This window comes from Trematomus bernacchii, unplaced genomic scaffold, assembly GCF_902827165.1.
Source record: "Trematomus bernacchii unplaced genomic scaffold, fTreBer1.1, whole genome shotgun sequence".
NCBI classification, from domain to species: domain Eukaryota; kingdom Metazoa; phylum Chordata; class Actinopteri; order Perciformes; family Nototheniidae; genus Trematomus; species Trematomus bernacchii.
Genome location: NW_022987851.1, coordinates 5,892,298 through 5,915,905, shown reverse-complemented (window position 1 = coordinate 5,915,905; position 23,608 = coordinate 5,892,298). Strand labels below are relative to the sequence as shown.

The window sequence follows — 23,608 nt, the reverse complement described above, 5'->3', positions numbered from 1 at the left end:
CCTGGCACCAAGATATCAGGGTTCTGACCTCCTCTCTGTGGGCCGTCTCGTTTCCTTCGGTGATCAGGCCGATAACGGTGGTGTCATTGGCAAACTTTACGATGGTGTTGGAGCTGTGTGTTAACACGCAGTTTTGTGTGAGCATGGGGGTATAGGAGAGGGCTGAGCATGCAGCCTTGAGGGGCTCCGGTGATAAGAAAGGAGGACACAAGGCCTGGTTGCTTCTACTGGGCACATTTTGGTTTTAGTGACACTTAAATATCAGGACTGACATGTCCAAATGAAGTGTCAGTGTTTTCCTCTCTCCGTTTTCATCACCTAATACCCACTGGCTTAGAAATGCCACTAGAGTCCCTCCTCAAATAACCACAGTTCTTTTGTCCTTTTTTACTAGAGAATCTTTCTGCACACAGCTCCTCAAAAGGCCTCCCTCTGCTGCTGCAGGCATCACCATACACCAAAGCGGAGCATATATCTCTCTTTGTGTCTGTTCCTAGTATTTTGTGTAAGATGATGCATGACTCTATATGGCAGCACATTCACATGACTGTTTACATCTCCTTGTAGAAATGCTCAAGAATGTATGCATATGAAACACAAGAAACCTGTAGTTAAACCACAAACATGTCATCACTGATGGGATAGGGACTCTTTAAATGAGCTTCCTCCACCCTTTGTAGCAAGTCCCAGCAGGTTGACTGAACGGCAAAACCAGACATGCCCGGGAAAGAGGGGCAACTGAACTCACATCAATAATCCCTTGAGCTTTTTTCCCCTAGTTTTTGGCAAGGGAGATAGAAACACATTTAATTAATAACCGTTTGATTGCAGTAGCCAGCGACTAATACGTAATAAAAATATGATCTACAGGCTTTTCTCTTATTCAAGGACGCTATTTAATGAAATAGGACCTAAAGCAAGAGTTCAGGGTAGAGTCAACTTCAACAAAAAGCTGGAAGGCCTCTGGCTCACCTTGTTTAGCCAGTAGGTTGAGTCTACTGCACAAGATATAATCGTCCTTTCTACAGCCATCAAAGAAAGACAAACACACCTTCAGCGTTGCGACACTGCTCTCTATAAACCGTTTCCGGCCCCCAGTTCTATTTATGGACTGCCTTGTGTGTCACTGATGAAACACTCGCACTGCTGAAGACGCTGAACACACTGCACCCAGTCAGTTTATCAGTAGGTTGACAACAAGCTTTATTTCATTCGCTGTCAGGCACAGAAAGTTACAGTTTTACTATATACAATAAATACAGAATGAGATAGTTTGAAAATAAAATCTAATCTTGTACAAGGTCTATTTTGAGGTCAATTTTGGCCATGTGCCAATTATATGAAGGGATTTCTTTTGATTAGTAAAGAACACAAATTGGAAGCTACAATAATTTTCAAAGGCACATAGAATTCATTGCTTATAGTATGCTGCTTAATAAATATATATGTTTTATCCACAAGTTTTTGTCGAAGGAAGATGGAAAAATTCAAATCTAAATGCATCTCTCTAACTTAATAGTTTAGTCTAGTTTCTCTGATACGGTCCTTTGCATTCCCTAGATCCAGAATACTCAAGCAGTTATACATATATTGAGTTTTAAACAGAGTAATAAAGTCTGGTTGTGCAGTATGACAGGGCATGTATATAATGCACAGAAGGGAGGGTAGACCACCGTGGATCACGCATGCTGTCAGTCAGAGTTTCTTCTGGTTTCGAGAGCGGTTGTTTGCTGAGGATGAGCGATTCTTGTGATGGGTTGTGAGTTTCCCTTCCCTCGTCTGAAAACAGTAGAAGAAGGTTAGCGCACTAACATGTTTGACGAATTATGCGTTGAGTAATTCACACTCACAGGGGGAGCATCAAGAAGTACGAGGCCACGCGTGTCAGCATTACCACCAATTTGCTCCCGCACACCTACACACAGAAACACACAGGAGGGTTATTATTACTGAATAGAATGACCCAGATCACAATCATGTGTAGTGAACAACATCTGCTCTAACACAAACAGCCTTTTTGAAGTGCTTACAGTGCAGCTGGTGGTTGAGTCTGTCCAGAGAGAGGAGGATTTTCTGCTCCTCCAGAGAAATGTTGTTTGGTCCCTGCTGTTGGCTGCGCTGCTGCACTGTGCCAGGCCTCTGTGTTTGGGCTGTTTCCATGGCAGCCACGAGATCTGTTTCTGCCAGAAGTTGTCCAGCATGTGCCAGGTGTAACTGGGCTGCACTCAACAAACCTGAGAGAAGAGTCGAAATCACACTTATTCTCTTTTTTTTAAATGCATTTATGTGAAAAGTGCAGCTGTGGTGTTGTCTTTCTAGAGGTCTGGTGCTCTTTTTGTACCCGGAAAATGATTGAAAATGGGCTCAGACTTTTCATTTTACTTACAAATAATAGTACATTTGGAAACTTTGGGTTCTTTTTGGTTATACATTTACACATGCAGGAGAAATTCATATTACCGAAGGTTTTTGTAATACTGCTGATTATAGAAATTGAAAAGTGAGATTGAACACTCATAAAAACATCTCCAAAGAACAAAGTACCTTCTTCTGCAAAGCCCAGGTTATTAGTAAAGGAAAATGGTCTGAGAGGCTCTGTGGTCCCCTTTGTTGGCTGCAACAAACAAACAAAACAAATATAAGTCTCAGATTAACTTTAAGTAAAGTTAAGTAGCCTATATTACACAGCAAGCCCTCAGGGTGATATGAATAAACTCCAAAACAGGTAGAGCAAGTTGTAAACAAAAACATTATGCATCAACGCTTATTATTTGTAAAACGCTAACGACTCAAGTCCATCCAGAAAGACTCGTCTCGAGAAGCATGAATCGTGTCAGTTTTACCAACAGCAAAGGACAGCATGAAAGGGACTGCATGAGTGATTTAACAAGTTCAAACACACCCTTTTACTGATCTTTAGCAATGATTCTCTCCCTTCCTCCCCACAGGGCAGCTGCATGCATGTACCTGAGGAAGCCTTCTGTTCCCTGAGCCAGGAGGCGCTCTGCTCGGCTCCACGCAGGGCTTCCTCACAGCTCGCCCACTGTCCAACGCCTGTTTTCGGAGCTTGTTTTTTTCTGAAAGAAGACGTATTTGCTTAAATCATTTAAATAGCAGTAACATAAATACTAACTGATGTTAATTGGTATGTTGTGAGCCCAGGCTCAGAGGATACATAACTAAATAGTTTCCATCTTTAGCCTGCAATAAATAAGATGAGTGAGACCACAAAAGATAGGCTTACATCCTAACCCCAATATCTATGCAACAACAATTTATAGGGTTGGCAATCGGTGGTTTCACAATCATATTTAGAACATTAGAAAAATATACCATTTTACTGTAATGCAGCCATTAAAACCAGGAAATTATAACTTGTCACATTACGGATATAATATCGATATATTGCACAGCTCTATTCAAGCTTGTGAAAAATAACTCATGTGTGCAGCATTTGTCCTTAATATGTAAGAAAAGATACCACTTCATAACACAGCACTGCAACTGTTGTTCTCTGTTTTGTTAGAGCTTTCGTTTCACGTGTCAAAAGTGATATTGCAAGCTTAACTGAAAACATTTTGCAGCACGACGTGGATCTGTTCAGCGGCACATTTTGACCACTAGCACAGGGATCTATAGAGAGGCTAAAATGAAGTTAACACCAGTAATAAGTACATTCTTAAAAGCGTGCTTATTTATTGGGCAAATCTGGCTTTGATCCAATGTCTGATCTCAGCAGTAGACGAGGTAATAAAGAAGCCCCGTACTTCTGATAACTCTGATAGTAGCATGGGTCAGATTGGCACTGGCTGGACGCAGACAACAGGCCATTGTGAGGCAGGAAGCTTTTAGGGTCGACTAAGTCCACTTTTCTGGCTTCCTTTTCTCTAGAAAAGTTAGTAAGACTTTAGTGACTTTAATAGCAAAACATGCGATGACGCAAATAGAACAGTATGTCTGTTATTATAAGAATCATTTTCATTAATTGTAGCACATTAAGAGTGGTAAAGCAGACCCGGCCGATGATGCAGCCATGAGAAATAGCTTTCTATTAAAAGAGGATTTATTGGGAATCTGTAACAAATTGGCAGTGACACAAACATCATGCAGTGAATCCACTGCATTCTCCTTTTATATGTGGAAAGGAGATTGGTTGCAGATAAAAAGAGTGATTCAATTCATCACTGGGTTTTTTGTTGTGTTAAAGTTGAGGGGAAACTGCATGTTAATAAATGACACATCTCTGTAGACATACACACCTAGCCTAAGCTGCTTGTGGGGCTGCCAGCCAAAATACACATTACCTTCCTTGGTGGCTAAGGCCGTGCGGACGCCGTGCCAGAGCTGTGAGATCTCCTCCTCTGTAGGAGTGCAATCTAAACACAGGCCTTTCTCATTGTACACCATCCCTCTTCTCCTGCTGCAGCCCTGCGCCTCCTGGGGAGCCGAGTTCATCGGGCCCTTCGTGTTGCCCTTTGAGACGGGGTAGGTATACGAGGGGGGCATCGGTGTGTACGCAACAGTGCTTTCTGCTCTAATAACACTATGTGTGTGAGGGGAGAGAAAGCCTTCCGAGTTGTCCTGGGCCTGCTCTACAGCTTGTTTACAGTTGACACCAGCCTGATCCATGCCATATGGAGTCTTAGCGAGGCACAACGACTTTTCTTCCACGGATTCCATCCTAGGAGGTGGGCGGGGCATCATGATCTTCCCTTGGGTTTTGGCAATCTGACTCACCTCGGTGGCAGATTGAGGTCGTATGACGGTGCCCTTTCTGGCTCGAGAGGAAACAGGACCCGCTCCGGCCCTGGAGGAGCGCTCTCTCCGAGGGACCTTGGGGCCACCGGTCCTGGTGCTGCTCCGCGGCGCCTTGACCTCCTCCGCTCGTTCCTGGGCCAAGCTGACTTGAACCCCAACATCTGCCCATGCTTGTTTTGTAAAGTGATAACTAGTGGAGGCTGCAGGGGTCATCCCGGGTCCAGGCTTGGAAGCCCCTGAGACTGAGCTGAGGCTTAGCTGGTGGTCCTCGGAGTTGTTATATGACGGACGAAGATTTGATTTGCCTTTCATCTGTTTCATTATGTGCCCCTCTTTGTCCTGTGTGTCCACATGCACCTCATCAAACCAACGAAGCTTCTTTTTGACACCGTTGTTGCCCTCTTCATCTTTCGTTTTTGACCTGGTCAATTCAACACTATCTCTGATCGCTAAAGCTACTTGTTTTGTAAACATCAAATGACCGGAGCCTAATGCACACGCTGGATCTCCTGACATATACTTAGACTGCTTTTTAAGGATTCCTTTAATGAATCTGACTTCACATACTGAGCGAGATGTCCTCTCTGAAACAGGCCATTTGTGTGTTTCCACTTCAGGACATTTAAGGCACTTCATGTCTGATTGAATGTTGGACAAGCATGCGTGTTGCAGCGATGCTGCATTCATGAGCTTCTGAGTTTTGGGCTCTTGGTTTAAAACCTTATTGAGGTTGTTTATGGAAGCACTAGACGGTTTCTGGGAAGAATGATTTTGGCGTTCTTTTCCTGTTTGCTGAAGTATCTCTTCTTGCGAGGCATTATCTGTTGTGCTATCGTTTAAGTACATATTGGGCTTTGGGAGAGCCCCAAACAAAGAGTCTTTGCTGTTGCCACTTTTAGCAGGCACAATCATTTCTGTAGCTGATGGATGTTTGAAGTGTCTGTCATCATGGACTTCCTTCTGCCTGAGATCCAACAGGGCCTCTTGTTTAGGACAGGAAGTATCAAGTGCCGTGTTGCCAGGAGCATCTCTCTTTGTGAGGATGATGTTGTCACTGGGACTGTTTTGAGAGGAGTCTCCCTTAAAGTGCTCTGGGTCGGCACTAATCATTTCACAAAGAGTTAATAAGTTAGAGTTGTGCCGAGCAGACTCCGTTTTTGATGTTCGCTCATCAGATGTGAACCCCCATGAAGTTCTAGAAAAGTGCATCTTATTATCAGGCCCTCCAGAGTCATCATCTTGTTTTTGCTGATATTGATGAAGATCTTTTGATTGTAGGTAATCACCAAGATGCATCGTGGTTGAGAATGACGTTGGGTCAGAATTTGGTAACAAATCATTTTGTTTGTTTTGGTCTGGATGGGGCTTCTCTGATTCAAGGAAGAATGACGGATAGGAATATTTTGTGCTGTGGTTGGGGTCTTCATTCTCCAAACTGTCCTTACTGGAAATGCTGTCAGAATTACAGCTATCAGAGAGTTGGCTGTCCTGGAATATGGAAGCAAAAGAGAGGTAGAAGAGAGATTAGATATTAAATGATTTACATTTTACATTTCACAATCTAGTAAAAGCTGTTTGTGTTTCCATGATAGAGCTAATGTACATCTTAATAGGCATTGTCAAGGCTAAGATACACATTTTTATCCACTGTTCTATTTTTTTATAATCTCACAGAAAAGTTTTGCAGGTTTACTTTCGTTCAGATGTTGTTTTTCAGAGAGGATAAACACTTTATTAAATCCTATGTTTGTCTTTTATATTCCTCCCATGTCTGTGCAAATAAAGGGAATGTTCCTTTTACACCTAAACTGTGCCACATGATTTAAAGTGTAATAATTCTATCATTCGAAACAGAAAAGCGATTGAAAGTGATTATGTTGGAGTCTGTACATTTGTTGGGCTGTAGTTACTGTGTTAATACATTGTTTGTGTCAAAGAGTGAACATATCTAAATGGAAAGACTTGTAAACCTGTCAAATAAACCGACGGGTTCAGATTGTGATATACTTACAAACGGTCATTTAAGGGCAGGTGTCTGGTGTAAAATGTGCACTATGAACAAGGTTTGGTGCAAATATCTGTAATCTTTTAAAACATAGATACTACTTTCTGCATATACATTCAAGTCCCACTCTAACAAACATCAGCCCTGTGTTGCCTCTTTATAATGAAAGCAGATACTATCTAACAAAAGCAAATTGTGAATCTCTGTCACAAATAGAAAAAGTATTTTAACATTTCACCAGAGGGTGCTGAAGGCAGCAGCAAACTGTGGTGTTCCTGGTGCAGAACAGGGACACTGCTGCCACCTAGGGGTCTTATTGTGAGATAAAAAGGCCTTTGTGTTGCCCAAAATGGTAGTCAATCAAATACCTAAAATGGTCAATAATAAACATTCATAAATTGCAGTGTGGTTATAAAATGGGTTACATCACAAATAATTACTTCACAATGGTCAGCCCATTGAAATACAGTATTAGTGGGTGTTTGTGTGTATGTGTGTTACAGTATCTTACAACAAAAATAACCCAAACATTTTTTGGGGTAATACAAATTGGATTGTCTTATAATAAACACGGCTGACTTAATTCCATCTGTTGATGTTGCCGTCCAATTTTTTATTGATCACTTTTTATCGATTATTAATAGACATGCCCCCCTTAGAAAATTCAGAGTTAAGAATAGGAACACTCCATGGTTTACTAGAGAACTATCTGATCTCATTCATGATCGAAATAAGCAATGGTCCTTAGCTAGAAAGTCTAACACTAGTGATGACTGGCTTATTTTTCGTGTCCTCAGAAATAAATGTTCTGCCCTTATTAAAAAAGCTAAAGCTGATTACTATCTGAGCTTAACCACTGATTGTTTTAATGACCATTCCAAATTCTGGAAAACAATTAAATCACTTCAGAACAAGAAGGTTTCTAGTTTCCCACAAAAACTGAAGGTCAATGATTCTTTTATTTCAGATTCAGATGGTATGTCTAATGCCTTTAATGCTCACTTCAAAAAGGCTGGTCACATTTTTGATGAGCAAAGTCATGACTCTCTAAATGGTCGTACTCACAGCCATAGTCAAGAGTTGAACTCCCCTGTTTTTGATTTAGCTTATTTCTCGGTCTCTGAAGTCTTACAGGGTTTGCACTCGATTGATCCTAAAAAGTCTGCCGGGCCTGACGGCCTTGACCCGTTCTTTTTAAAAATTGCAGCTCAGATGATAGCACAACCAGTAACTGATATTTTTAATCTCTCCCTGTCCACTCACACACTGCCAGCTGTGTGGAAGCAAGCTCTGGTATCGCCCCTCTTGAAAGCTGGTGATCCCACGGAGTTGAATAACTATCGTCCTATCTCAAATCTTTCTGTGTTATCAAAGATTCTTGAGTCCCTTGTTTCTACTCAGCTAAAACTTTTTTTAAATTCACACAACATCCTTAACCCTATGCAATCTGGATTCAGATCAAAGCACAGTACTGTGACTGCCAGTCTGAAAGTCTTAGACGATATTAAGGCTGCTTTGGATAAGAAATCAGTTTGTGTTGCATTGTTTATTGACCTAGCCAAAGCATTTGACACTGTAGATCACCACATTATGTCTAATGTTATGTTGGTGTCTCGTTTCGGTCACAATGCCATTTGCTGGTTTCAGAGTTATCTAACCGACCGCACTCAATGCGTCAGGTTGGGTAGTACTGTCTCTGACCCTGTCACCTTGGAGAAGGGAGTTCCACAGGGCTCTATCTTGGGGCCCTTGCTCTTTTCATTATATGTAAACACTATTTGTAATCAGATGCAATTTTCTACCTATCATATGTATGCTGATGACACTATTGTATACTCGTGTGCTCCTTCTCTGGATATGGCCGTTTCCAATTTAAAATCAGATTTTATCACGCTGCAGCATGCGCTTCTTGATTCTAAACTGCTATTGAACAGTAAGAAAACCAAAGCAATGCTTTTTGCTCCCAAGTCAGCGTCCTCCTCTTGCCTCTCCATTGACACCCTTGATGGCATTTCTGTTGAATTTGTTGATACCTACACATATCTGGGCTTTTGGTTGGACAGTAATCTGAACTTTAAACATCATATTGAAGTTTTAACAAAGAAATTGAAATTCACTCTTGGCTTCCTTTTCAGATTTAAATGTTGTTTTTCAATTTCATCCCGTAAAAGGTTGGTCTCTGGCTTATTCCTGTCCCAGCTGGACTACGGTGATACCATTTATAGATTTGCCTGTCCCACTGTTTTGGCCAAACTTGACCCACTTTACCATGCTGCACTGCGTTATATATCAAATGCACCCTATAGGACTCATCATTGCACATTGTATAGCCTAACTGGATGGTCCTCACTTACTATGCGTAGGATGCAGCACTGGTTTTTATTAATGTATAAAGCCATTTTAGGTAAGCTTCCACTCTACATATGTGTCAGATTTGCTCCAGTTTGTGACTCTTACAAACTCAGATCCAGTGCCTGGATACGGTTCCAGGTTCCTGCTGTACGGACTGAGGCTGGAAAAAGGAGTCTTTCTTATTATGGTCCTTGGTCTTGGAATGACCTTCAATCACGCCTTAAACTGAGGGCACTTGTCTCTATTTCATGTTTTAAATTGAAGTTGTCTGAAGTCCTCACCACCAGCTGCTCTTGCAGTAACAAGTAGTGTACTTTTTTTATTGTCCTAATGTGCACAATGTAGTGACTGCTTTTTCATCTTTTGTTTTCTTTATGTTCTCTGTATTTTATATGTTTGTGTTATGTGTTATGTGTAACGTTGCTGCCTTCTTGGCCAGGTCAGCATTGAAAATGAGATTTTATCTCAATGTTTTTTATCTGGTTAAATAAAGGTTAAATAAAAAAATAAAACACTTATTCTGGAAAATGCCAGCCAAGATGTATGTGTTTCCTCCACAGTCAAATAAAAAAAATAAGTAACATACCTGAGGACTGAGATCTTGCTGCTTCTCTGGTGACTTCTCAGATTGTGGGCTGTTCTTGAAGCAAGTAATGCTCTGCTCCTGAAGCAGTTTAGTGTAGGCCTCCACAGCAGAGAGGGCTTTGCGGTGGGAGGATTTAAACACTGTGGGGGGCTTCGGGGAGGGAGAGCCGCTTCTTTAAGAGAAACAAAACAACATTAATACATTATATTCAAGCCATTAAAAAAGGACTACACCACAAGTACATTACAAGTAAAATGTCGCCAGAATTTCCCAGTATGACGTTTAAATCCAACAGCAGTGTCTGGGCTATTGACATGTAGGACAAATTATATTTATATAATTATTAATCTAACTTTTTTACCTGCTAATGTTAGAGTTGCTGGACAGGAAAGAGGACTGCCGGGTGTGTGAACTCAACGCGCCTTGGATTTCATTGAGTGCATCTTCAATATTCGGGATATTTCTTCTGAAAGCTTAAACATCCCAAAAAGGAAAACATTACAAAAACATGCATCAAGGCTGTTATTCCTCTATTCTAAGATATTTCTGTAAGACCCATCACTAACATTGTCTGCGTCTCTGTGAGGGAGGTAAATGGGCTCTTTGGAAGCGCTCAGTTGCGTCCTGCACTCGCTGTCTGCGTTGCTTCAGGATGTTCTCGATCAGCCGTTGCTCCTGCGCGTCCCGCTGCTTCCGTCTCTCCTCCAGAGCCCTGAGCCGTGACAAAGAGCGGAGCATGAAGACGAGGTGTATTTTAAGTTATTAAATGTAATCTGGCCATGTTTTGGACACAGAAACCTGAGTCTGTTCACGGAGATATGTTTTCGACAGTCATTAATAAATTAAAGCTATCACTCACTACTGGGTTTACAGAGCAAGACAATCAAAAACATCAACTGAGGTCAGCATTTTGTTTTTCTTACAGTAGGTACAAATGTTTGGAGGTCCATGTCAACAGGAAGTGGACATTTTAAGAGAGCGAGAATAAAAAAAAGCTTTTAGTTGACATATTAAATGTTCTATAAAAGTAAACATACTCTTTATTATGCTTTATTTATTATATAATACATTTTTTTGAATGCATCTTATTAGTACTTTAAAGTGGAAACCCCTACATTATGAACAATATGGAATTGAATGTGATACTAATAAGGCATGAGTGTGCGCTGTAAAAAAACATTTGTCCTTATAATTTAAAATATGCATAACTCTATGATATTACTCCTGGTTAAACTGGAATGAAATTGGGCAAGCAAACATTGGCTTTAAAATTGAGCTGTCAGAATATCACATGTTAACTATACAGTATACTGTAGATGATTGTGGCCAAAATAATGCATGGTAACAAACAATATTATACTATAGAATATTTTAATAAATAAATATTACTCACTGTCATTTCCCCCCTAACTTTGTCTATTGTGTGTTGTCTCTATTTTGGAAACATTAATTACACCAAACATACGAGTGCTGAGTGGGGAAGAGAGAGTCTGACACCATAACCGTGCAAAAGAACAATTACACTAATGGACAGGGAAAAGGCAACCAGGCGAACTGATAAACAAAAATCCACAGGGCTAAAGATTGTATTGAAGCAATAAAGTAGTATTTAGGTTCCCAGCATCAGCATGCTATAGTTGTTAGACAATATATTATATGTAATACTATATTCATCCGAAAGTCTGTAAAATGTTGCTCAGTGCATACTTAAATTGTTTTTTTTAAAGTTAAGACAAAAACAAGTTAATGTATTTTTTAAATAGATAGTTTGTTTAGACCGATTCATATGTCCCTCCTTTAAATTGAACAAATATAATATGTAGGTCATTTTGTTCTTGTACAGACATGTGTTAAGCTCTTTAACGGCACTGTAATTATGTAAAGGCATTACGATCACCTGAATATTCACAATAAATCCGACCTCCACCTACAGCTCTCCTTGCATTAACCCACTATTGCAAGCTCCTAGTTTACAGTAAAGACAGCAACATTCACTTTTAGCTTCTGTTATGGAAACACACATTTAGAAAGTTATTCATATCTGTTAGAGATTTTAGCCTCACGCGGAGCTCAGTTTAGCAGGTTTAGCTGTCAGAGGGGGGACGCTGCTGCAGTCACTGCTATGGCCCACAGTTACCCGCGGTGCCCATAGATCTATTTCCAGGTCTAGACTGCAAAAGCCTGTCAACACCATCCATCCTGCAAAGGTGCTTAGCCCAGGACAGAACCATAAGCTGTCCAGGGGGTGCACTCTAGGCCACTCCAAAAAAAAAGAAGTGTCTGCTTGGGCAGGTCTGGGTTGCAGAATGCATACACAAGTTTGACCTGAGAGGACATCAAATTAAAACAGAAATGCATAGTTAGTATACAATAAACTGACTTCCTTCGTCGGTTGGTTTCTGTGGAGAACTTGCGAGATCTGGATCTGCATAACTTCTGCTCTTCAACCAAAAGTTGTCTCTCATCTTCGAGGCCTCCCAACCTCGAATTTCTGGAAGAGCAAAGTTAAGGGGGGACGTTTTAAATACCAGAGTGTGTTACCTGAATGTAACCTTCAGCTTGAGAGAATTAGCTGACTGTATAATGATATATAACACGTTTTAATCCACTACATTTATTTGAGTTGGTTTAAATTATTAATACAACATTAAAAATCGAATAAATGGTGATGTATTATATCGTTTTCTTTAACCTATAGACTATAGGGCTATAGTAAACAAATAAAACCTAATATTTTACAGCTGCAACATAAAAGTATCACATTCATTCATCAATATTTATAAATCTATATGGACCTACATTACCTCTTAAATGAACTATTCTACATGCTTACTTTTGGTACTCTTTATTAATGTTATACTAAATAAAGTTACATTTTGAATGCAGGACTTTTATTTTAAAACGTGTTAACGTGAGGCTGTTGCTACTTTTACTTAGCTTCTTTACATTTACACAGGTGTATCTAAGGTAGACAAGTAAAACACATTTCTAAAATAACTCTGCAGCGTAAATAACTTATTGTTTAAAGGATACGAGTGGTAGAAGAAGTTGCCCTGAACAACTTGCATCCTCCGAGGCTGCTGCAGCTTGTTGACGCCTGACAGACATGCAGGTTAGCTGCTAGCTGCTAACTTGGCTTCTTGGGTCTTGTTTAGATAACGTCAGCAGTACTCCGTTCAAACTCCTTCAACCATTTTCAGGGCGAAGATAAACATGCAGAGGAAATGTTCGACCCCACATTGCACTAACTTTTCGTGAATGGTCGTTCAAAAAAAAAACTCAGAAATAATTCGGCTTAGCTGTCACTTTTAAAGTGTCTGTCTGTGTGTACAGTCCCTCCATGATAGCAACCGAGGACGCAGTTCCTTGACAACGGGGAGAGTGGAGGGTATTTACCCGCCATGGCCAGCAGAGGGCTGCTGGTTGCATTCAGGTACACCTGGAAGTATCGTAAAATGTACATATCAACAACAGCAAGTATGAGAACAGAGCTAAATAAAACAAAAAACAAATTATTAATGATTGTTATTTTTAGCGCTAAAGTAGGCTACATTGGAACATCCCATCATTGTTTTCAGCTCCTTACCGACCTAATAATCAACGTTTTTTTGTGTTTGACCAATTTGACAAAAACTGTTCTCTGCCCTCTTATATTCAGGCTAAATCGGCATTCAAATTCAGTAACATAGCCTACGTTACTGTAAAAAATAACATATAAAGCCTAAATAATAATAATAATATAATGAAATAAAATCTGAACGTTTTTCAGCCATATTTCATATGTTCTAGCTATATGCTTATTTACGAAATGTCACATATTTATTTATCATAATTGTTTTTGCATAGCACTATTTGCTTGGAGAAAATGCCTATAGGCTAAGGATGTGTTGTTTTTACATTTAATAGCACAATGAATTAAGAGGAGCTAGGAAAGCTTTTTTCCAGATTGTTTATGCTGACCTATAGACATAAGCCACGTAGCCTACTGCTTTAAAATAATCCATTGTCAGAGGGGACCAACACCAGAGTATTAGGAGTGGTCTCGCCTGCAGCCGTCACATTGATAGTCTCTTCAGTTCAGCCTCAAATGATGGCACTGCCCGTTAGGTCAGTGGATTTCTGCTGTTCCAAAATCCTCTAATAGTTTGACAAAGTAGGCTACTTTAATATCTTGGTTTAGACGGCTTAACGGGAACATTTATGGAAAAACAAGGACATTAAACAGTTTATATAATATTCAGCACAGTTCCCACATTTGCTAATATCCTGTAATAGAAAACACACAGTAAAGCTAGAAAACCGCCCACTGGGCGTGCAGAGGCAGCACCGTCAGCAGAAAGACCCAAGGTGGGACGCAGTCAGTCGGACAGGTGGTCAAGAGGCAGACGGAGCCGGGGATGCAGGAGCAGATGGACACTTTTGGTCGTAGTTTCGGGTTGTAATGTCTTGATGAAGTGAAACTGAAGGCATTTGGCGCATAAGTCTCCTGTGAGGTGAGTAAATCATCCTGTTAGAGTTTTTTTTTTAATATTCATGTGACGCATATTAGATGCACACTGACATTTCGTGCTTTATTTCCAAAAATCAATTGAGACATGTTGGAGTTTGTTTAGGCTTCTAAGGTAAAGCTTCAGGCCCATGATATTCCTAAAAGGACAAACAGAGTGAGACAGTGATCTCATCCTGCAGTGTCTCATTCTTTAAATCTCCTTATGTGCATGTCCTTGTCACTGATGTCCTCTGGCTTCTCTGCATGAGGAAGTAGACATGACAGGAAATCTTTTTTTTTCAGTTTCTACAAATGTTTAGTGATGATATCATATGCAAAACACACATCTCAGCCAGCAATGCAGAATAATCTCATATATTTGAAATTGTATCACTAAAGTTTGTGCATCTTGTTTTTTTTCCATCTCCCTTATCACCCAGTTGCCTGTCATGATGAGGAAGAGCAGCAGCACAAATAAACAAGGGATTCTTAGAAACTCAGGCAGGTAAATGCACATTGAGCAGCTGCTTGTACCATTTTAAAGGATAAAACGACTACATCAATACTACTACTATCAATCACTTTTCGTTGTGATTTCCGCACCTTCTCTGGCTGAACAGCCTGACACCACTTTATTTTATTCCGCCTCAGCTGGTATAGATGCAAAAGATAAGTAATTTGTCTGTATAACAACCAATTATGTATAAATGGCATGCACTCATCAAATTGCTCAGTTATGTAAGATCTTATAAACACTAATTATGATTGAATGAAGGGAAGTTGTCCTCATCTATCATTATCTTTGTTAAAGCAATTAGCTTTGGAGATAATCACGTTATTCAAATGCATTTACTGAATGTAAAGTACATTTACTAATTGGACCAAGACACAAAATACAATTAGTGTAAGTGATGGTCACTTTAATAATGTGGTGTGGTTATATCGCAATGAATGAAGTAAACATCATACTTGAACATAATTACAAGTTTATCACTGACGATCCACATTGGTGACATTATTGTATAATATTCCGGAAATGCCAAATTGATTTGATCAACTCTCTGGCAGAGGGTGAGTAGATGGACGGTGCGAGGCCATGAGATGAAGGAGAGCAGATGATGGATCTGTGGGAGATGTCACACGTGTAGTGTGAGTTATAGCTCAGCTGAGACCGGCTGTCCAATGTCCATCCATTTAGCTCCGTGCTGTCTCAGTCCCAAGGACATTTTTGGTCAAATAGATTGACCTTAAGGCTATTTACAAAAAACAGAAGACTCATTAAATAATGTGCTTGCTTAAAAAAATAATAGTAAAATCTTACACATCAAAAATATGTGTGATTTGTATTAAGGGGGGAAATGGTAGAATGTTAGGCATACATTAATGAATGTACACAGATAAGGTATTGAGCCATTTGTTTACCTGTGTTCAGGCGGAGCAATGATCAGAGAGCCATGACGATGCAGCATGTCGTGCACAAATCCCGGAAGCAGGTATTACGGGGAGCTGGTTACCTGTATCGTGCGGAGTCCTCCTTCTGCCTTTCCATGGCAGAGGAGCTTTTCTTAGATGCTGCAGAATATGGAAACATTCCTGAAGTGAGGCGGATGTTAGAGGAGCAGCCAGAGCTCAACATCAACTGTGTGAACTACATGGGCCAGAATGCATTGCAGCTAGCAGTTGCAAATGAGCATTTTGAAGTCACTAAGCTCCTGCTAAGGAGGAAAGACCTGGCTCGAATTGGAGATGCTCTACTGTTAGCCATCAGTAAAGGCTACATCCGTATAGTGGAAGCTTTACTGGGCCATGAGGCCTTCGCAGACGGACAGAGGCTGACCAACAGTCCCAGCCAGGTGGACCCACATGATGACTTCTTCGCCTATGATGAGGATGGCACACGTTTCTCTCATGACATCACCCCCATCATACTGGCTTCCCAGTGCCACGAGTATGAAATTGTGCATATACTTCTTATGAAGGGATCCCGTGTAGAACGCCCCCATGACTACTTCTGCCAGTGCAGGACCTGCAGCGAGCATCAGAGGCACGACTCATTCAGACATTCACAATCACGCATCAATGCATATAAATGTCTGGCCAGTCCTGCTTATCTGTCCCTCTCCAATGAAGACCCGGTGATGGCGGCTTTGGAGATGAGCAATGAGCTTGAAGTTCTATCCAATATTGAGAAGGAGTTTAAGGTAAAATATTTAATAACATATCAGGGAGAGCAGCTTTGTGCCGATTAAAGGGGCCCTATTATGCACATTTTCCGGTTCATGTTTGTATTTTGTGCATCTACTGAGACATGTTTACATTCTTCTTACATCCTCATATTGCATAGCTCTTTTCACCCTCTGTCTGAAACCAGAGCCCAGTCTGCTCTGATTGGTTAGCTGGCTGGCTCTGTTGTGATTGGTCAACCGCTTAGAGATGTCCCGCCACTTACGCTATCACGTACAATGTGTTGGAGCGCTAGGTAGACAATAGAAACGTGAGTGTAACATAGTGATGTCACTATGTCACTAAAGTTAACAAAGGAGTCCAAAGGAGAGAAACTCCCACTGCAGGGACCTTTGGATTTGAGCCTTTGTAGACCATTTGCATGCACAAAAACCTACTTAAGACACTACAGGAAAGAGAAAACCCACAAAAGCATAATAAGGCCTCTTTAATGCTGCAGGCATGAAAGGAATTTATGTTTTATAGTTTGTTTTTATGCCATTCATAATAGTGCTATAAGTGTTTCCTCTGTCCGTTATAGAATGATTACAAGAAGCTATCCATGCAGTGTAAAGATTTTGTGGTGGGACTGCTGGATTTGTGTCGAAACACAGAGGAAGTGAAGGCCATCTTAAACGGGGACACTGAATCATGTCCAAGCCCAGAGACCTTGGGCAGACAAAACCTAATCAGGTTAAAACTTGCAATAAAGTATGAAGTTAAAAAGGTAAGCATGTGAGAAAAGCACTCACATTTTTAGTTTTATAACTGATGCACATGTTTTACATTTGATCTTGTTGGTTTTATGGAGTCTACTGTCCCTAAATAATCCTTCTAAATTACTCTCCCTTTCTCACACACAAACACAAATACCACCAATGGGGCAGTTTGTGGCACATCCAAACTGCCAACAGCAACTCCTCTCTATCTGGTACGAGAACTTGTCCGGATTACGTCAGCAGACCACAGCAGTTAAAATCCTTCTTGTTCTTGGTGTAGCGTTTGGATTGCCAATCCTGTCCTTTTTGTACTGGATAGCACCATCAAGTAAGGTCAGTTCCAAATATTCATAGTTTTAACTTAAAAGTTCTTATTCTGTGATCATTGTTTTACATTACTGTATTATTGCTCCATGACTGTTGGCTGTTTTATTAGTCCAATGTTCTTAACACATCAGCCACAGAAACATTATACGTTTTTCTGTGGCATTATTATTGCAGATTCAAAATTTCGCTTAGAATGATATCAGCCAATAAATGGCCGTTATCAACGATTATCAGCATCCTTGTCATGGGTTAGAAGGGGCATGCATATGAGTAGGTTCAGAATGTTATTATCCTCCATTCAACCTAATGCAACTAAAAGTGGAACTCAACACAAATATTACCCATAATGTTGGACATACATCTTCTGGCCCACTGGTGGGCTCAGTTTCCCCCTTTTGAAATACTAGATTGTTAGTGAAAACAACCGATAAAGACCATTTAATAGCATGATTACATTTGAAACAGGTATCTTTAACACATTGTATTTAGTTGAATTTAACTGATAACTGTTGCTGGTGGTTAGTCTGTGTTTCAACATACATGCGGACCTTTGCTTTACAGACAGTTTGGTGTTTTGTTCTTGATTAGGTTTATATTTTGCTAGAGGCTGTACAGATAACACTTGAAATTGAATTGGGACACTTTTTTTCTGTTTTCCATTCCCTGACTTGTGTCAGTTAGGGAAACTCATGCGTGGACCTTTCCTGAAGTTCGTGGCCCATGCAGCCTCCTTTATGATATTTCTTTGCCTGCTGGTCCTGAACGCAGCAGACCGCTTTGGGGGAACATCACTGCTGCCCAACATGACCACCCATGATCACCCCTCTCAACTGTTTCGTATGAAGACCACCCCCTTCACCTGGATGGAGATTCTCATCATATCCTGGGTCATAGGTCATAAGTGAAAACACACTCCCCCCGCCCCACACCATATCCCTTCCACATTCATGTTTAAAATAACTATCTGCCAAATCTTTTTCAGTGACATTAGTTTATATATTTTTGTTTTGTGTATTTTTCCCTCTTCCATCGCTCTTACAAAGGTCTACAACACCATAATTCTGCTATATATGCAGGTCATGGATTCTGTCGTTATAGGGTAATAAATCCCCAAACATCTAAATCGCTGATATAGACAATTATGTATTCTTACCAGATGGTCTAGATGAATTATTCTGGTACTGACTTTTCAAAGGCACAAGGCAAGGTGACTCTTTTACTAATCTCTGCAGACGAGACTTTGGAGTCTTATCACACACTTTATAACAGCATACAGCATCACTAAACCCTTTGGGATTTAACTCACAACTCAATTAATTATATCCTTGATTTATGATCATTTGAGACAGAAACAGTGCGATTAAACATGTTTTTTTTTTCTCTCTTACAGGAAAGATCTGGGAAGAATGTAAAGATATTTGGTCGCAGGACATCAGGGAATACATCTCAGAGCCCTGGAACCTTCTTGACTTTAGTATCTTGGCCATTTTTATGACATCTTTCATTGCCAGATTAATGGCTTTCTGGCATGCATATTCTGCCCAGTGTTATGTTGACAAGCACTACACTGACCTGTCCAACATGACCTTGCCATTTGAGATACAATATTTCCAGCTGGGTAAGTACCCAAATAATTCCTATAAAATAAGTAGTTAATAATTCGTTTTCATATACATGTGCAACTAACCTATAAAGTGGAGGGTTAGGGTTAGGGTTCTGCAGGAAGTTGTGTATATGAACTCAACACCCAAACAAATACACTCCTCCGTCAGTGCTCTTTTAGAATGTTAACATGTGTGAGATTTACCATCCTTCTTGCTTACAGTGCTTTTCTCCTGTCAAGGCTGGAAAAGCATTGGCTTGTTTGGTTAACAAATAAATAAATCCATTAACCGAGCCAGGGCTGTGTACGAACACAGGATTTATTTTTAGCGCACACAAAGCATGGGCTCTGAGGAGATATTTGCTGAATTGGACATAAAGTGTATTGGGTGATTCAAACTTTAAAAGGACAGTTTGTTAAACACATATTGTATCTCTGTAGTGCTATTTATTAACTACATTTTTTTGGTGTGACAAGTTTTGGAGAAAGTTGTAAAGATGTCAGACGTCTAATAATGACATTGAATAGCACTTGGCTTGCTTCAACAGAAATGTCTCCTTCCAGAAATCCTGACCAGGTTACGCAAGATGATTCACAGACCATGTTAGATATCTTTTTATTTTATTTGTTTTATTATTTTCTCCTTATAGTTTTGTGAAGCACCTTGAGATGACGTTGTTTTTAAAGTGTGCTGTAAATCAAATGTATTATTATTATTATTATTATTATTATTATTATTATTATTATTATTATTATTATTATTGTTGTTGTGAGCAGTTTCACATGGGAACTATTTTCTTTCTACTAAACTACACCCGCCAATGAGTGAGCACGAGGCTATTGTCCATGAGTAGATGCACATTTCCCTTTTCCACAATGATGCAGTTGTAAGAAAATTGTTCCTCTGTGGATTATATCTTGTGTAACCAGGTAATTATTTCTGATGAGAAACATTGCTCTTGAGTTTTACAATGTATTTTTCTATTGCTTTAAACACCACAAGCCGAGTACCATCGAGTTCAATTATATGAGAAAAGGCAAACATCTCTACGGCCAATATCTCCAACACCAACACAATCTAAATGTATAAACAGCACTACAGGAAATATTGTATTAAAGAGGATTTACTGATTCAGACTTAAAATGTAGGTTGCATTTGTTCTTACTACATATTTATATATATTTATTTAATTAAGGTGTTGATCTGATAGGTGGATATCTAAAGTTTTAGTTTTCTCCACCAATTTTGAGACATAGGACAGGGAAAATCATTTGAAATTTGCTTTTTCCACTAAGATGTGTTAATTATCATCAGAGTCATGATTGCGCGATTTCCAGTATCAACAAACCCAGGCTAAATCTTAACCCTATGAGTATACACAGGAACAGCAATCTAAATGGAGTGAAAGTATATGGCATGTTTATTTTCAGCTCGTATCAACTGGATGCCATCGGACCCACAGCTTATCTCTGAAGGCCTCTATGCAATTGCAGTTGTGCTGAGTTTCTCTCGCATTGCATACATCCTGCCTGCCAACGAGAGCTTTGGGCCTTTACAGATCTCTTTAGGAAGAACAGTTAAAGACCTCTTTAAGTTCATGGTGATCTTCATAACAGTCTTTCTGGCTTTCATGGTGGGAATGTTCAATCTGTACTCGTACTACCTCGGGGCCAAATACAACGATGCCTTCACAACGTAAGTATCAACTATAGACAATAATGCAATTGCCTGAAAAAGCCTTGAAAACGTTGATATTTCACATAATTTGTGCCATGAGATTAAATCTGTGTTGAATTGATATGATTTAGGACCATCCCGTTGCACTAAACTTCCCATTTCTCTTCTTTTCTAGGCTCGAAGAGAGTTTTAAAACGCTATTTTGGGCCATCTTTGGCTTGTCAGAAGTCAAATCAGTGGTCATCAACATCGACCATAAATTCATTGAGAATATTGGCTATGTTCTGTATGGGGTGTACAACATCATCATGGTGATTGTGTTGCTGAATATGCTCATTGCCATGTTCAACAGCTCCTTCCAAGAAATTGAGGTAAGTCATAACCATCCATAAGTATCTCGTGATATTGAGCATTTTGACAGAAATGTCAAATGTTAAGATTTACTCATTTGTGCCAGATTCCGTCTAGTTTTGTATACGTAATGGTTTCAATGCTTTCCATTAACACGAAGAAAACCAAATTGCACATTTTTGTTGCTCATTAAATGTTTAAACTGGCTCCTACCTCTTCTTCTCTGGTGCAGGATGATTCTGATGTTGAGTGGAAGTTTGCCAGAGCTAAGCTGTGGTTCTCGTACTTTGAGCATGGCGGCACCCTGTCCGTGCCCTTCAACCTCGTACCCAGCCCCAAGTCTGTCCTTTCCCTCTTGCTTGGGATAAGGGAACTTCTTTGGGATGGACCGAAAGGCAAAATAAAAGGAAATTCAAATGATGAGATGGAGCTTAATAAGGTAATAATAATATTTCATGCAACAGAATGACCAAATACATTTTTGTTGAATGTAAATGAATGGCTAGAGACACTTTTTACTGTCTGGCCTTTCCTGTGTTATATAGGTTTTTGTGCATGTTAATGGTCTGCAAAGGCTAAAATCCCAAAGTTCACTCCGACACACTCCCCACCTGCCTGAAACGCCTCAATTGGACTCCTTTGTTTACTTCCAGCGACATAGTGACATCACTACATAACATGTCTATTGGCTAGCGTTCAAACACATTGTATGTGATAGGCTAAGGTGCTGGACATCTCTAATCAGTTGACCAATTACAAGAGACCCTGTCAGCTTAGTAATCAGAGCAGACTGGGCTCTGGTTTCAGACAGAGGGTGAAAATAGGTTTTCTAATGCAGCAAAGGCAGAATTAGAAAAATAAAGACCTTTGTGAACATTAAAACATTTGAACACGTCACATTAGAGGCACACAATTAGGAAACCCTTAAAATTAGCATAAGAGTGTCCCTTTAAAGTTGACCTATATTCTTTAAAACAGCTCTGCAGAGCCCTCTTGTGTCACATTTATAGATTGCTGGTTTAAAAGTGTAACTTAAAGGCGTGGTTCAAGTGTTGACATTGCTTCTTCTTTTTTGTTTTTATTCTTAGTTGAGGCAGCAGTCAGATCTGAGTGTGGATGCATCGCTTTGTCCAACCCGTCACCAAGTAAAGCACTTTTCATTTCCTACTGCTGATTATCCTGTGAATAACTGAGCTGTACAGTCTTACACTTAGATATGTAAACATCAATAATGCAATGTTAGTAATGTATTGAAGTAATTCACATCTAGAGGACATTAAGGTACTGAAAAGAAGACTTGCATATTAGCACATTATGATCACAAATGCTCACTGAAACAAGTTGTCAGCTGTTCTTGTTTTATTTATACTCTTTTTTTTTAAGGAACAATCATTGCTTACTCAATTCTTAATTGCAGAGTATAATGAATCGCCTCGTCAAAAGATACATAGTAAAAGCACAGCGAGATAAAGAAAATGATGAAATTAATGAAGGTGAGTTCTACAGGCTTTCTGGATACATTTCTTTTCTTTTGTCGATCACTAAATTACAAAACATGTCCCACAGGTGAGCTGAAAGAAATCAAACAGGACATCTCCAGTCTCCGCTATGAGCTGCTGGAAAGGGCCAACCGGGACGTGGAGACAGTGACAAAACTCATCAGGCAACTGGGAGAAGTCATGCATGTTCAGCAGAAAGAAGAGCAGAAGAATGAGATCTCTTTCATTTATTAAAAGATGTAAAGATTAGAGATGTGTTTACTGGGTGAAGTCCTCTCAATGTCAATGTAAAGTCCTCTTAATGAGGCGTTCAGTCTGGGTCAAAGGGCTCTTAGACAGATTTTTGGACAAAAACAACTGACAGAAAAAGATATTCTGTACTTAAAATATAAAAAACATATATTTAATTTCCGCTTTTGTGTAAATTGAGCCCCTTGGGAGGTAACTCACCAAACCCTCTTTGTCCCTGTCCTTTTATCTGTACAGTTAATCACACTGTGGCACTAATGTAACTTCTTCTTGCACAGGCTACACTATTATGCAATACTGACTGCTAACATATGATGGTGCTGCCGGTTACCAGCTGTTTATATGGTTTGATTCAGTGGCCATTTTCTCTCTGGAGTAGCAAAGCTGCAAAAAAAAAAAAAAAAGCATATGGTTGAATATTTTTGTGGCACGGTTATAAGTCCGATATGAAAGCTTGATAATTACCGCTCTTTCCTCTGAGAATTACTGATTTATTTTCTTGCAATGTAATCTTTAAATCAATAAGCAGGATGCTGATGTATATTTTCCGGACATTAACTTTAAGATGTTTTAATGTAGTGTTCAAGAAATGTTGATCACTTACTGTAAGCATACTATTAAATAATTGAATTCAAATATGTTTTGATTATCTTCAGCTAATTGGGAACAGAGGGTTTATGGGTTATTGAAAGTGTTGCAGCAGATGCTGCTGTGCTCTCTGATTAATGCTGTGCAGCAAAACACAATGTGGAGAACAGGCTGACCTGTG

General features: G+C 39.8%; 2 protein-coding genes across 2 annotated transcripts; one reads left to right on the top strand and one right to left on the bottom strand.

The window, feature by feature from the left end:
- Nucleotides 1-1,224: 1,224 nt before the first annotated feature.
- cep126 (centrosomal protein 126) lies at nucleotides 1,225-12,906 on the bottom strand. The gene is made up of 11 exons (XM_034113264.1): nucleotides 12,735-12,906; nucleotides 12,082-12,192; nucleotides 10,268-10,413; nucleotides 10,063-10,174; nucleotides 9,702-9,873; nucleotides 4,305-6,246; nucleotides 2,968-3,077; nucleotides 2,545-2,614; nucleotides 2,031-2,234; nucleotides 1,851-1,915; nucleotides 1,225-1,779 (listed from the first exon to the last, which is right to left on the bottom strand). Exons 1-11 carry the CDS (start codon nucleotides 12,767-12,769, stop codon nucleotides 1,696-1,698), a joined length of 3,051 nt encoding a protein of 1,016 aa, XP_033969155.1. The 5' UTR covers nucleotides 12,770-12,906; the 3' UTR covers nucleotides 1,225-1,695.
- Nucleotides 12,907-14,042: 1,136 nt separating this feature from the next.
- On the top strand, nucleotides 14,043-23,384 carry trpc6b (transient receptor potential cation channel, subfamily C, member 6b). The gene is made up of 13 exons (XM_034113103.1): nucleotides 14,043-14,194; nucleotides 14,631-14,695; nucleotides 15,623-16,391; nucleotides 16,955-17,140; nucleotides 17,301-17,465; nucleotides 18,137-18,353; nucleotides 18,850-19,077; nucleotides 20,494-20,758; nucleotides 20,916-21,111; nucleotides 21,324-21,530; nucleotides 22,180-22,236; nucleotides 22,509-22,584; nucleotides 22,658-23,384. Exons 2-13 carry the CDS (start codon nucleotides 14,640-14,642, stop codon nucleotides 22,822-22,824), a joined length of 2,589 nt encoding a protein of 862 aa, XP_033968994.1. The 5' UTR covers nucleotides 14,043-14,194; nucleotides 14,631-14,639; the 3' UTR covers nucleotides 22,825-23,384.
- Nucleotides 23,385-23,608: the final 224 nt, after the last annotated feature.

What these genes read in the sequence shown, in the direction of transcription:
- cep126 (XM_034113264.1), bottom strand. Translation starts at nt 12,769, where the DNA reads ATGCAAGTTGTTCAGGGCAACTTCTTCTACCACTC. An exon ending in GGCAACTTCTTCTACCACTC is followed by an intron (nt 12,193 to 12,734) that starts GTATCCTTTAAA and finishes TTGCTCTTCCAG; the next exon opens with AAATTCGAGGTTGGGAGGCC. An exon ending in CCTGGGCTTTGCAGAAGAAG is followed by an intron (nt 2,235 to 2,544) that starts GTACTTTGTTCT and finishes CTCTTCTCTCAG; the next exon opens with GTTTGTTGAGTGCAGCCCAG.
- trpc6b (XM_034113103.1), top strand. Translation starts at nt 14,640, where the DNA reads ATGATGAGGAAGAGCAGCAGCACAAATAAACAAGGGATTCTTAGAAAC. An exon ending in GGATAGCACCATCAAGTAAG is followed by an intron (nt 17,466 to 18,136) that starts GTCAGTTCCAAA and finishes GACTTGTGTCAG; the next exon opens with TTAGGGAAACTCATGCGTGG. An exon ending in AAATGATGAAATTAATGAAG is followed by an intron (nt 22,585 to 22,657) that starts GTGAGTTCTACA and finishes CATGTCCCACAG; the next exon opens with GTGAGCTGAAAGAAATCAAA.